Genomic DNA, 15,257 nt, shown 5'->3' with positions numbered 1-15,257 from the left:
TCTCCATTAATTCTGTCTAATGTGCTTCAGCAGCAGTAGTTTGTCTTCTTAAGGAATATACAGGTTTCTTTGGGGTTTGTTTTTTTTTTTTTTAAAGTAATTACTGCCAGAGCTAATAATTGGAAAACTTTTGCATTCCCACACAGTGTTGAAATGAGACCATTATTTTTTTTTAAATACTGCATCACTTTAAAAAGTAATAAAAATCTGGCAATTTTCCAATTTTTTCAACATATTGTTCAAAAATTTCACTTTTTTCCCCATGTTTTTAGGCAAGGCAAGTGACATAAGAATTTGTAATGACTACTCAGGGAAAATCTGGGCAAGGGCCTTCTGAGAAGCCAGAAATTGGGGTAAGGAAAGAGCAGACCGTTTTGCTAGGGAGTCACGAGAAATCAGATAAAGCAACCAAACTCAGCAGTACTACACTCTGTTTTAGCCATCAGTAGCAGATCAACTCCCATGGATGCAGAGTGAGGCTGTCAGCAAGTAACATGAGTACCTTGTGACAAACATGCACAGGCTCTCTGGATGCCATGGACCAGGAAGGAGATATTTCTTCAACTTCCCACTATGGACATAAGCCTGCAACATGCAGTGTTTCAATCTGGGTTTTCACTGCAGCATAAGAAGGGGTCAGCTGTGTGACAGACAGGACACTCCTCTAACATCCCATTTTAGCTTCATTTTGCTTATCTATTCTTCTTTCATATGCCTCCACAGGGCTTGAACAAGCCACCCCTTCAGGACACCATGCAACATTTTCCCAAATCAACAGGGACATGCTCGTTGCATTCAGCTAGAATCCCCTACCACCAGGCCTACAGTATGAGAGCACACTACTTTTTAAAGAACATTAGAATATTGCTTAGGAAACTACAAGATTAAATCATGAGAAGCACAACCATAGCATTTTTCTGCTGATTTGAATTACGAATAGAAAGTACGAGCAGTTAAGAGGAAACAAGATATGTTCTATATGAGAGCCAAGATTTTTTTGCCTGACATGTGCCAAACAAGGAGAAGAAACAGAAGAATCTGGCACCATTAAAAACAGTTTGTGGAGAAAGGAACTGAATATCTACAGCCAAGCTCCATGTGGTTTGTAAAGAGGAAACTTTTGTTTTATGGGACTCTCAGTCAGCCAAAATTCTCCCAGACGGCGTGCAAATGGATATTAGCCTAAAAACCTAAACGCATCTTGTAGAAGGATCAGTAAATGATTGGGAAAGAAAAGGAACACTACTGAAGTTTTGAATCCGAAGTAAAAATCTGCCTCGTGGTTGAAAAAGTTAGTTTACCAGACAGCTATAATGTCATATATGGTAAGCGTGTTGGAAAGGAAAGGCAGCAAGCTAAAGCACAAAACTAGAAGTCAGGAAAATGAATTCCAACCCTGGCTCCACTACCAAGTAGCTCTATAAAACTTGGATAAAAGAGAAGAAGACTGCCAATTTAGCTGTGAGATTTTCCTTATGTATTAACATTGCACTTATGCTGTTTCTTTTAGCTTCTATATTTCCCCCACTCCGTGGCATTACAATGTACTAAGCAAAATAAGTGACTAGATGGAGTACTGAGAACAGTTATATTACTTTACCAAAACAAGCCCTGCCCAACTTCTTAATCAAAATACTTGACTGAAAAGAAACCCTCAAAACAAAACAAAAAAAAACCAATTTTATTTGGGACTGTAATTCTGATAAGTGAGGTAAATAACTAAAGCAGCTGACATGACCCAACAGCTTAGCTGAATATTGTGAGAAAATGTGGCATTTCTGGCTTGAAACACTAACTAGGACTTGTACTTCAGCATACAGGAGAAAGGGAATGGCCAGGTAACAGTTCCTCAGCACATGTTGGGTAGTTATAGGACGGGAGAATTTCTTTCAGCTTCATTGATAACTGCATATGCTGTGAAGCATTCAGCTGTGCTATCGGTACATAAAGAAGAGGTCACATTGACCTCCAATTTACAGGGGAGGAATTGAGGCAGAGTCCGCAGGCAAGACTGCAAGTTCAGTCATTCCTTGCCGGGAGTCGGAGGCCCAGGTAGGTTCACGCGCTGGGACTCCAGCCTGTCCTGCAGTTGCCTGGCAATGTACTTCTCTAGTTACATCACCAACAATTAAAACACATCAGGTGGCAAATTTCACCATTATGCTTGAAGGAGGAGTAGTTAATATCTCCTGTAAGAGGATACTAGGATTAAGATTTGCCCCGTTTATGTCTTCCTTTACACCGGCCTTTATATATAACGTTTCAGCTAAAATTTGCCAGTGAGCGTGTTTTCCTCCTCTAAGGAGAATAGTAAGCATGAATCTCATTTTTGAAGAACCCTGTGTTTACCTGGGTTTTCCTCATTCATACTTTTAGGACTATCAATTTAGAGGAGGAGCAGAAGGGTTAATTGTTCAGTACTTTCTGCAAGCTATCTGCATTTGTGTACAATACTCTAGATGGATGATCCATGCTTCTTGTTACACTGGAATAATAAAAAGAGCAGAAAGCAATTCCCTTTAATTCTTGCACTTTAATTTTATTTCCTCCAAAGAATAATGAACAGAAGAAATGAAAACCTAGCACTTCTAAGGAAAAAAATAAAAATAAAATAAAATAAAAATATTCTAGGCATTTTCCACAAAAACACTGAAAGGAAAAACCAGTGTAAAAGTAAAAACCATTGTATTTTATTGAGAAACCTGAAGCTAGCAGTTCTTATTGCCACTAAAAATATCTGCACCACATACACATATGCATTTACCAGGATGGCATCTACTGATGGGTTCTGGATGCTAATCAAGACCAGACTAGGCACAAACTAAAGCTGAACAACCCCTGACAAAGTAGGTCAAGAAAACTGGGAGGAAAGGGAAACTGTTGCTAGGTGGCAGTGTACCTTAAGCAAAGAATACTGTAAATCATAGATTATTGGAAAAGTAAATTATCTGCTAACAAAGGCATCATATTCAAAGTCTTGGTAGTAAGAGAACCCAAGATGTACATGATACCCAGACTACATATCAGAAGGATGAGAAGCTGCAGTGGAAAAAAAGAAATGAAAAAGGAAAAAAACATCTTGGGACCCTCAACATAATGGCTCTCTAGCTCTATTAGTGTCATAAGAAAAACAAAAGCCAGTGAACTGAGTCTTGTCCATCTTGAGAAGGCTACAGGTTTGCTTGATTTTTTGACTTCCACTAAGCTATTACCAGAAGCAGCTATCAGATAAATAAGCTTCCACCGCATCTTGGCAGAGCAGTGAAAAGTTGACAGAAAACCCAAGTGTGATGGCGAGAAAGAAAGGTTTTTTCAGGCTACTTAAGAAACAGAACTGTTACTTTTCTGCCTTAAACAGTTCCAGTCTTCAGTCCTAATCTTTTCAGAGTAGAGGAAGAGTGGACAATGACATTAAACAAAAGGAGGTCATGAAAACACATGCGCTCCCCAGAACTCCAACCAAAAGGATGGAGAAAAAGGCCTCTGTAGAAAGACAAGGTAAGAAGGGAGAGGATAGATTTTTCTGGTATCCTTCTCTCTGTCCTTCCTGATGTTCCCTCCAACTGAAAACTACCTTAACATATTGCCTAAATTAGCAAAAGTGGTAAAAAAGACAGGCTGATGACATCTTGTGAACTACAATTCACTTGGTAAGAGAGCTGTTAGCAAGCTCACAGCTTGTCACAGAGAAGGATAAGATGTTCTTGAAGGCAAAGACAAAATCTATATTCTTTTCAACAATATCTGTCTAGGTTCAAGAGAGCAATTTTTTGGAAAAGTATCTTAAATGAATGAGATTGTATAGATTGGGGGTATTTTAGGGGATAGAATAAAAGAGAAAAATGAAAGACACTTTGCTTCAACAAGGCTTTAAATCCGAAACTTAGGCCATAGCAAAATCCTTTCTCAGAAACGTATCAAATTCTTTGTATGTTTTTAATCTACACTGTTTAAGTTTTTTACATACTATATTCTGATGTATTAGAAACTGGTCAGAAATAATATATTAGAACATATTTGCTCTGTCTAACCTAGCACGTATACTGCTGTACAGTAAAACCCACATAGGTTACATGTGCCCTACAGCGATTGTATCATTCCATGCAAGCAATCCTGACTGTGAAGCCCATTTCTGATAATTAATACCAACCCCACCAACCTGTGGAGTTCCAGAGGGAATAATTTTTACAAACTCATTCACTGGTGTTGCTCTTGTAGTATGTGTTTTAACTTTCCAAGCAGAGATACATCCACGATGAGTATTTCTAGGTTGGGTCTGTATCTTTTTTGTCTGATGAACTTTGGGATACAAACCTAAGGACAGCAGGATACAATTTCAAGGGATAAATACGGATACAACAATCTTTGTTCCACTTCTCTCCACTCTCCCCTTCTCCAAAGCCAGTGGTTTTAACTGAAGCCCGACCCTCCTCCTCTTCCTGGTAATTTGCAATGTTTGCCCCACAGGGAGGGATGCAGAGAGCATCCCAGCCTCATTCCCAAACTGTTGGTTACAATTTGTGATCATTTTCAGTCATAGACATGCAATAGACACTACCAGTCAAAAATAAGCATCAGTTTGAGCAACAAAAAGTGGAATAGTACTACACCTACAGAAGTAACTAGGAACCAACCCCTGCTGATTTTGAGGGCCCTTCCCTGACTTGCGCAGCATTACTACTGGAAGATGAGCAGGAGCAGGTCTCACCTGCTGTCTCACCTCCTGCTCCGTGAGACTGTGCATCGCTAGTGGAAAAACAGTTTGAAAACAAAGACTGCATAAAGCTGGAGCTGACTTAGACATTTTATGAAGACAAAAGAGACCAATCTGTACAATCTCCAGGCTAGGAAGTCATCAGGTTTTGCCATAGCTGAAATGCTTTCGTGAAGCAGCACCAAGGAAGCTCTCTCTGGAGAAAACACATTCCCCAGCAAACAGTCTAGATAGGCTTTTCTTCATTAACCAGTAAAAGGAAGATCTTTCTGTAGCATGCAGAAGGCACTGAGCCTCATCTGACACTGAAGTTTAACTCAAATTTTTCTGTGATTAAGGAAACTTTTGTTCTGTTTCTTCACCATCTGTGATACAAAATCTGGCAAAGACTCCAATTAGTTTCCTTTGTGTTATTACTGCCACCAGAACTCGTATGATAAACATTAATACAAAAAGAAATTCCACTTCCCCTTTTTGCTGTCTCCAAAGAACAGATCTAAATACTTAATTAAGAACACCAGTACTGAACTCACCCTGAAATCCCTTAATGCCAGATTAAACTAACCTCACTACAGGAAAAGGCAATGGCAGATTAAGTTAATAGAACACCTCTCCTTACAAAATCTTCTCTCCAGTAATGAGCCTGAGAGGAAACTCAGCCTGAGAGGAAACAAAGCAGAAGCACCTCACTCCAAGTAAGACAAAATCCCGCAACACCTGCTTAAGGAATGTCAGTGATGGATTTGGAGAGTTTTTTCTTCTGGGACATACAAACCCTCATTACACTCCTGGATGCACTAACTCTCAGAGTAGGTGGCTGTGCTTCACCTTGGTCCAGCAGGACAGAGGCATCATCTGGCAAAACAAACTTACAGAACTCTGAAGTGCAAGTTAGCACTTAGTGGTGTATATTTATTTACTTAAACTCTTCTATACATATGCACTTGATTACTGTTGCTGTCCTGATGGAATCCATGTACAGCTGTAGTTAAGATGCTAAATTTGATTATCCTGGTAAAGTTTATCTTAGTACCTTAAACATAACCCTTATACAGAGTTTCCACACTGGTACAAGCACACCAACATGAGGGCAACATAGTAATTTCTATAAAAACACATGCACAGATCAAGTAGCAACATTTTATCTAGCATAGGCAATCTCTGCAAAATCAGAGAAGTTTGTGTTTCTGTCCCAACAGGTATTATGCATGACAACCTTCGCTTTGGCATTTATTCAGTAATTTGCCAACAGCTCCAATGTCAACAAGTTCCCAAATGTTTTTTGTGGATTTCTGAGGGGGGTAGTCCTGCCTGCCACTGGGCTTGTTAGATCCAAATAGAATACAAGGAAAGAAGAAACTTGACACATGAAGGATACATGGGGACAGATAAACAGGTAAGGGTCAGATAAGCAAGGGGAGATCACAAACTTTCACCAAATCTCAGGAGCATGAACTAACCCTCATACCCATTTTTAAACACACTGTGCCCATAGTACAGCTTTTCTTCCTGCAGCTGCTGCCAGGCATCTCTCAAGACCATGCCCAATTTCTTTTGTGACTAAGAAAAATTAATTGCACATTTTGCTGGAGCAGGATAGCATTTCAACACCAGCACCTTATACTGAGGCCTGTGCTACACAGATGTTGATGGGGTTTTTCACTTTTTATTTCCAGTTGCTTGCAAGCTAGAACTTTGTACACTTCTTTGAGAAACAGCACAGGATTTAAAGAAGTAGTTTATTAATCAAACAGCAGTTTCCTTTATTGGACAAGACAGTATGCCTTCCTGCTGAGACCTCCTGTATAACATCATTCTGTGGTAGCACAAATGTCCAAACCATTTTGCTATAGAAACTCTAAAAGCACACTTAAAAACCTCTACATCCACAAGGGTTACGAAAATAACTCAAAATGCGTTCTTTGATCCTTTTCCCCTACCACTTACATCTGGCTGAAAACTTTACAAGCAAGAGCTTTTCCTGTTTCCAGTTTCAAAAATTCAGTCTTTTATAATTATACTGGAATTTCTACTAACGACAGGCACAGTTTTATATGGTTTTTGTTCTCTGTGCTGACCTCCTTCAGGGAGCTAAACTTGCAGGAAACTAAACTTGTCAAAAAAAGTAGCATTTTTTTTGCTGGTTTAGCTCCCAGAACCAATTCACACAGGGGCAGATAAGCAACAGGGAGGATGATCTGGTAATCAGCTATCCACTCATCTTCAAAAACATGAAGCTGCATCCTGAGCTACTCTGTCAAGTAGTTTGTCTTACAGGATGACCCCACTCGAACATTGGGATGGATGTCTTCTACTTAAAGGAAGGATTAGGCTCTCTAACTCCAATCACATTAATAATGGTTCCAAAACAGACATCATGGAAATAGCCCATCTCTGTTTACAGTCAGTGACAGATGCCTTCTGGAATCAAACCAAGAATTTTCACTACTTTTCTCTGTTATTTAATTCATTCTATAAATGATCCCAAAGTTTGGGTTATTGGTCTAAAACCTGACTCTCTGACTCTTGTTCAGAGGCTAGCACTGCAATTTCTTTTCTACATCTGTGCATGTCTAAACTTTCCAAAAATAACTTTTAATGATTAGGAAAAGCAAATGTTTACTATTAAGAATTAAATTTAGTATTTGCTATGTGTTTCATTACACAAATTAAAATCATAAGCAAACAATATAGTGAATACTGATCCCTCCCCTTCTTCACTCTTCATCCCCCAAGCCTTTACACACGTTTATTCATCAGCTGCAGTAGAGACACTGAAAAGCATGAAGTATTGCAACACAAGTGAAAAGTACGGGGTAAGGGGTTAGGATATAAAGAAACAGGCATTGCTCAGGAACAGAAGGAATAGTTCTAGGCAGCACTTCCTTCCCCCCAAAAAAATTCCTCCCCAAAACCTGCAACTTCAACTTAAAGCATCCCACAATATGTGTGTACCCTCTATGACACTTTAGCTGAAACAAACTAAACCCAACACTGTCAACTAAAGAGACACATAGAAAAGTCACCCAAACGACCCGAGTTCTAGAGGCTTTGCTATTACGCATCAGCTACTCATCACCAAAAAAACAGGCAGCGAGGGCCGATGTTGCAATCCAGCCGCAGCATTTGTCCACCCTGCCTCTGCAGGTCAGGTCGGTGCACCCTGGACTCCGCAGGAAGGCTCTCATGTGCCGCACTGGATCTCTTTTGCTACATAGAGCACACAACCCCCAGGTTTTGAGCAAACCGAAGGGTCAACCATCTTCACACTCCGAACTGCCGGGGCCCGGGTGCGCGCTTCAGGCACCCCTTGTCTTGTAGCACCTAGAAGGGCCAGACCAGCTTCCCCAAGGCGCCCATGAACGAGCGGCGTCTCCCACCCGCCGGCCAGGATTACAGCCGCCGCCGTCCGCAGCCCAGCGCCTCCCCGGCTGCCCCTCGCTCCTACCGCGGCCCCACGCTCGCCCCGGCCGCTGCGGGGGACCATGGGCCGCCATCCCCCGGGCCCTGCCGCCCGTCCGGGCTGGGGGCGGCGGTGGCGGCGGCGGGCGCTGATAGGGCTTCCCGGCGAGGAGGGGCGGGCGAAGGGAAGCGCGGCCCAATGCGTGGCTCGGCGGCACGGCGTCCGCCTCGCACCCCCGCTACCCTGGCGCGGCCGTGGAGGAATGCGACGGCCGCCCCCCGGCACCCCGGTACCTTTTCCTCCTGCAGAGCAGGCACACGGCCCAGAGGAGCAGAGCGGCCGCAGCCGCTCCGCCATAGGTGCCGAGCTGCAGCGTGTCGGGGCCCATGCCGGCAGCGCTCGCCTCGGCGGCCACCGGTACCTTGCCGCCGCCGGGGAAGAAAGTTTCGCCCGTCCTCCTGCTCCCCGCAGCAGAGGCGCCAGGCCGGCCGCCCCTCCCCGCCCACCCCGAGTCCAGGGGGCTGGGTTTGGCTGCTCGGAGCTGGCCTTGGCGAGCGGGCCCGGTACGACCCGGCCGGCTCCTCCCCGGGGAGCGCCCGGCGCGGGGAGGGTCGCGCCCGTCCGCCCCCGCGGCCTCCCGGCGGCGGAGGGGAAGCCCTGGGCTTCGCTTGCGGGAAAGGCTCCGATGCGGCGGGAAGGTCCCAGAACGGAGACGGGGGAGGGGGGTTGCGGGATCATCCCACCGTCCCGGGAAGCGGCTCCTGCCCTGAGATCCCCTTCAGCCCTCCACGCACCGCGGGAATGGATCGGGGCCCCCACGGACCCGACCGAGAGGCGGTGGCCTGTCCCCAGCGCAAACGGTGCTCGGCTTGGGCAGGTACCGCCTTTGGCTCCTCTTGGTTTTGGGACAAACACCTGATGCGTGTTCATGCTTAAAAACAACTCCCGCCCAGCTTCGTAAAATTTAACCTGAGGTAGGAGAAATGAAGTACAGATAGCAAAGGTTTGGTTTTGAGCTTTTGCTGCGTGAGAAGATGCCAGGTCCAGTCCTTTATTCCACCATGCTAGTCCCCGTGGTGTGTTATAGAGGACAAGAGAGGAGGAAGTGAGAAACTAAAACCAGAGGCAATAGACGGATCCCCAGCTGTAGGAAGAGCGATGGGGTGGAACGGGGCAGAAGTCCAGGGAGTTCAGTGTTGCATGACAGGGCAGGGGGGGGTAACAAAGATGTACTTTACAGCTCTATCGCCTTTTGGTGCGCTCAAAACATTGCTGTGATGGTAGCTATCGTTCAAGGCAAATTCACTCTTGAGAGAGTAATATGCTCCAGTTTCTAGAATTGTGGATTGGTTGGATGCTGACAGAAGTTTGTGTACCTAACTCATTCTCAGCTTCATATATATTACACATTGTTTCTCAATATTTGGTGGTTTATATCTTTTCACCGTGGACAAAAGTTTTGCAACACTCAGTTTTATGAATTGCCCTGTTTTGAGTTTTCTCTGAATTGCAGATACCCAAATGCATCTTAGCGGGTAACATAGCCAGTTAGCTACAAACCTTCCTGACTTCAGCAGATCTCATCATTTTCAGAGGCCTGTCTCACATCTGAGGTTTTGCACTGGGCAGCCCTGTGTGTCTTCTTTCTCAAACGCTCCTGCTGATTTCAGTAAAATGCCATAAGAGCAAATCAGTGTGTCTCACATTAAAGTGTGTCAGGATTTGGTCACTACTGCTTAAAACCATCAGTTGACCTTCTTGAGATGAAAAAAATCAGACACAGTTGTGCAATACAATGCGTGGAGGGAAACTGTAAGAGAAACTAACGTTTTACTTATAGCTCTGTAGGGCTTTTTGTAGGGAAATGTGTTTGAAATCCCCAGCTTGGGAATTCCAGGGGATTTCTTAGCTATTAGTCCTATTAATTCTTAGAAAGGGAGTAATTTAGGACAGAAAAGCATTGCACTGTAAGACATAAACCAGTGTAAAATATTACTCATTTTCCAAGTGACCTCTGCTGTGAAAATCCAGTGTTTCACTTCAGTATAGTGGGAAACAACTGTCCACATACAATTACACATTGGAATAAGCCCTCATCCAGATTCAAAATATCAAGATCACTGTAGTTCTGGCAGAGGATGTGAAGAGGGTTACAACACCACTTTCTAGTTTGCACTTCGCATACTTGTCAAAAGTTATCATCTCAGATCAACTGTAGATGAAAAAAACCAAAACCCAACCTCACACACCAGAAAGCACCACACCATGAGCAAGACACTGTTATTTTAAAAATGCAGGGAACGCAACCCAAAAGGTCCTAAGTACCCTATGAGTGCTGTGTATGTTTCTGTGTCAATCCTTTACAAAGCCCAACAGTACGGATTAATTTCTCCTCAACTAGTAAAGGAATCTCAAAGACTTAGAAGCCCAAACCTGATGAAGTTTGATGTTAGATTATCTATAGTATGAGCTACCTTGATGCAGATCCAGCTGGACAGTATTTGCACATAGCATACACAGTTAAAATTACAATAGACGTATCCGTACATATTGCCATCTCAGCTACCTGGGGAAAGAAGTTGAGGCTGAACAGTCCCCTTTAACACAGCTGTAGCAGAAAAGAGGAAATTTATTTCCTTTTCAGGAGGTGCAAACCTAGTCTTACAGTGATATGGTCTCATGTTGAAAAACGGCTTTTTAAGAATTGGAGGGATCTTCAGTTTCAAGCTGTCCTGAGATCTTTATGGAGGTCTTGCTGAAGCCTGGTCATAAGTGAAGAGAAAGAATGCAAATGCTGTTATGTTTGGAAAATGATAACTTTACTCTCCAGATGGATACAACTACACCCAGTTGTTACCCTTACTGGTGGCATGTAATTGCTGTTGTTTCTGGTGTTGGCTCCTTGGCAGGTTTCTTCAAGTGCAGTTTGTGTGCTTAGAAATCTGATAGAAACAACTGCAGGCTGGAGAGAGGTGAAGGCATTTGCAGATATATATTGGGTCGGGGGAGGGATAGAGAATTCGTAAGATAAGCTTGAAGGGCTTTTCACTTGGAAGCCACCAAGATTTTGGAGAGGTTCCTAATACCATGATAGCCCAGATAGATAGATAGATAGATAGATAGATAGATAGATAGATAGCTGCTCGGTTACATTTCTCCTGTTTAAATTGTGAACATTCTGTACATATGCTACAGTTCAAAATGCATACTGTGTGTATGTTTCATACTGCCAATGTTGTAAGATGATATAGATCATATTTTTTTGTCTTATGAAAATGCAGAAGACTCAAAATAAACTTCGAACAGTATATGCTGCAATCTGTACTGTATGTTACACATCACAGTGTGATTTTGCTATATGCAGCACATGGACAAATGCCTGTTCTACTGGGTAGATTTCATGTGCGCAAGGATTTAAACTCCCAGGCTTAGACAGGAGCAGATTCTGCGTCACTGAAACACCAGTGACATATGTGTTACAAGCAATGGCAGGAGCAAAGCTTGTTTTTCCACTTGCCCAGCACAACTCATGTAAGGCTATTTTCAACAGCTTGTAGCTTTACTCTGCTGTAACCATTGCAGTTGCAAAACTGCAAGTCAGTTCTTGCCTTCAGTTTAAATGCATGTGAAATATTTCAATCAAAACAATTTATGTATTTTTGTGAACAATGCTAAGGAAAAATACCTGTGGTAACATTTTTAGTGATTTTGAGAAATGGCAGTGGCATCAGACTTTGAAATGGGGTCAACAAATTAAGCTCTGTGTCAAAGATAATCTGTCCAAATTTATTTAGGTTAAAAGCCCCACAAGAAGAGAGGTTTTGTATACTCTTGTGACCTGCTGGAACTTTGGGGCTTAGTTCCTTGAAGATGCCACTGGAACTGGGTCTGCTTCCAGCTCTTAGCTCAGCAGCTGTTTTCTCTGAAAGTGAAGCTCTGAGCTAATAGCGATCGGGCTGAATTCAGGGCAACAGTACTAAAAGCCTTTTTGTTCACTGCTCTCTGTCTCTCTTCCTGCTAGGATACACGCAAAGGGAAGTGCAGTGATTTAAGTGTAGTACAAAAAGGCTACAGACCTCTCATCTCACTCACTAGATTTAAGACTAATACATTTGATTCTCACTTTGTGTCCTCTCGTTCAAGAATGGCTCAATCTGCATTTCATGCTTTTGTAATGCAGCACTGTAGCCTCTCTCCCGTGACCTCCTGTGTCAGTCATAGCGGATCTGCCTGAGCTCTGAAAAAGCCCCCGTGCTGAAAGAAGCGAGAAGTCCCATTCCTCTGCCCCTGCACTTCAAATGTCGTAGTCTCACTTCCCACTGTCATGTGGACTGACATGCCAAAGACATACCTGTTATGTGCACCAACACATGGATTCGTATCATGTCAGGGATAAAAAAAGAAGCTGAGTGGTCTACTGGGCAGAAGCAGTGGCTGGTAGAGGTGGAGGACTGATTACGCAAAAAGATCATGAATGGGAGCCAGGGAGGGAAGTAAAAAAGACGATTAGGAATAGATGAGTAAAAACTGGGGTTGAATGAGCAAGATGAAATTTGGAAACCAAATGAAGTGAGAGAAGGAGTGTAATAATAGGAAAGATTTTGAGGAGGAGTGTGACAGAACTGACATTGCCTCAGAGTAGAGATGAAGGTGTGGAATTTGTGTATGACTTAAAGGTGAAATCAAAGAAGAGAGGTGGAACTGAAAATGTGTGGAAATGACAGTATGGGAGAGGAGTAGCCAAGAGAACTGAGGTCGAAACAGTGAGATGACTCCTACAGTTTGCAGGGGTCTCAATAGGAGGGAAGATTTGGGTCAAAAACTGACACTGGGAAAGCATAAAAGTGATGGGCAAGAGGATCAGGAGAAGAAGGTACCAACAGATGAAGCTACATCTTCTTGGCTGTAGTTTTACTTTGTGTAAGATGGTACAACTGCAAAGAGTCTCAAAAGACATGGTGACATTTCTCCTTACTGCCATCTGTGCCACAAGTCATGTGATCCTGTCATTTCCCTTCTGTTATATCTAACAATCATGTGGTCACAGTTAGAACTACTTACTTCCTAATCTGGCAGAAGACTCAGTCACTAAAGGAGAAGAAGGAATAGCATGCCAACAGATATGCCATTGATTCAACTCACCCCACAGCCATGCAGTGAAATGGCCTGGCAGTCTAAGATGTGGACTGTGGGAAAATAAGACTCCTATTCTGGGAGTTAAAGGAAAAAGAGCTGTGCTACAGCATGAAGTTTTTCAGCCCTGGTGATGCTTGGGACATGCGAGTGTGATGTCATCTGGGAGAATTTTCACATTTTCATTCTGACTTTTTAACGAGAAAATGTTAATATATACACATATCTAAAAGGGTGTGGTTAAGGAATGATTTTACAGATAAATCTAAAGTAGGTAGAAAAAGAGGGTGGAGGTTTCCTGCTTCTTTCTTGTTGTAGCTGGAAACTTGGTAAGGCAAGGGAGTGACTGCAAGAGCAGTGGCTGTTCTGGATAACCAAAGATTCTCCTTGAAAGTTCATTCCACCCTTGTCTGTGGTAAGTTGTATACCATCATACCGCTCATAGGCTAGTAGCGTGATATCTGATAGTCCCTCATTTTCCACAGGTTTAACTTGAGAGTTTGGGTCTGATATGCCAAAGTGCTAAGCCGATCAAAAGAGACACATATCTGTAGGTATCTAGATGTAAAAAACAGCAGAGTATTCAGGACTTGCACTTTGAATATGTATAGCACTCTTGGCTTAAAAATAACCAGCATTTAGCTTCCCTACCAATAAGTATGCATGAAAATATTAATGCTAATACACCCTAACCAAAATTAACATTTGCAGTATAGTAAGGTACTTAGTTGTATGCCCTGAGTTACAGCACAAAATTTTGAAGAATGCTGTATTCCCTGACCAGGATTATATAGATTATATAGACAGAATTTGGCAAAGTTCTGATGAAAAATGAATGGAACTATATCATACTTTCACTCATTAAAGGCCGACAATTCTGGGATTTCCTAAGTTTCTGATAGCTGACTTTGTAACCTTCAAAATATACTCTTTACTTCACTATAATTCAGTTTTATTTGCCTTTGGAGTAGTGCAGTCTTAGCTAGCAACAAATATTTGGGGCAACTAAAGAATGTTTGTACTGCTACAAAAATAAATATCATGTATTAACTCATTAACTGGCAGGTGTATATATATATATATAAACAACATCTGAAAAGTTTTCATTTCTCTTTAGTATTGAACATAGCTATAGCACAAAATGGAAGAGAGGAGACAAAGAGGAGAGGCAGAGGAGAGAAAGAGGAGAGGAGAAAAAGGATTGGATGGGAAGGAAGCGTAAAAAAATTGGCGCTCACAGTCCTGGCCGTTATAAGGATGAATCAGCAAGAGGGTGAAATGTCCTGACTTGCAAACAAACAGTTCAAGAGAAAGTCACAATTACCCAAGTGAAAAGAACAAATGATTGAAGATTACAGATTACAAATCCTAAAACTATTAGCAAGTGTATTATTGATAGACTGTGATGTAACAAGTTTAAGAGCCAAATGGTTGGTCAGTAGAAGCAGAGGAAAGGGAGACAGTAAAATCCAGACAGGTTTGTCTTCCAGGATGGTGATACTACTGGCTTCAATGCAACCAGGAATCCACACACAGACATTTCTGAATCCCCTTATAGGGAAATGAAGGAAATATATGATCACTAACAAAAGAAAATCACTGGCTGGGGTATTGTGTTAAAATAATTAAACTGTTAAGTCAGGAATGCTAACCATTGCAAAACAGGGCAAATTGCATATGGCAGATACATAAAAAAAACGAAAAAAACAAATGGAAGAAAATGTTTAAAAAGGAGACTTGGTCTTCTGAACTGAAATAAAATCAGTTGAAATACACTGAACAACTTGTGAGCTGTCTTGGCAAGAGCAGACAAGGTAGGGCAGTGCTGAACGGACCAAAGTATAGAAGAAAATCTTTCAAAAAAACAATGCCAAGAGTTACTGTGTCTATGGAAGTTAATTAGCAATAAAACACAGGGTAATTATCAACTAAAGTCACATTGGTGTCAAAAAGTAGAGATACATACAAGTTCCAAATGCGTGCTTGTGTGTTCACATTCACCCTGAA

General features: G+C 42.3%; 1 protein-coding gene across 1 annotated transcript in view; it reads right to left on the bottom strand.

Annotated features, from left to right (window-relative positions):
• LOC134171252 (cytochrome P450 7B1) overlaps positions 1 to 8,697 on the bottom strand; it is a 125,794-nt gene extending 117,097 nt beyond the window's left edge. The window contains exon 1 of the mRNA XM_062633295.1: positions 8,411 to 8,697. Within this exon, the coding sequence (XP_062489279.1) occupies positions 8,411 to 8,505 (95 nt within the window). The 5' untranslated portion in view covers positions 8,506 to 8,697. The remainder of the gene's footprint in view (positions 1 to 8,410) is intronic.
• Positions 8,698 to 15,257: the final 6,560 nt, after the last annotated feature.

The sequence above is a fragment of the Pezoporus occidentalis genome, unplaced genomic scaffold, assembly GCF_034315485.1.
Source record: "Pezoporus occidentalis ecotype Australia unplaced genomic scaffold, CSIRO_AGI_Poc_V1 ctg4, whole genome shotgun sequence".
In the NCBI taxonomy this organism is placed as follows: domain Eukaryota; kingdom Metazoa; phylum Chordata; class Aves; order Psittaciformes; family Psittacidae; genus Pezoporus; species Pezoporus occidentalis.
The sequence above is the reverse complement of the archived record's forward strand: the minus strand, read 5'-3'. Positions and strand labels throughout refer to the sequence as shown.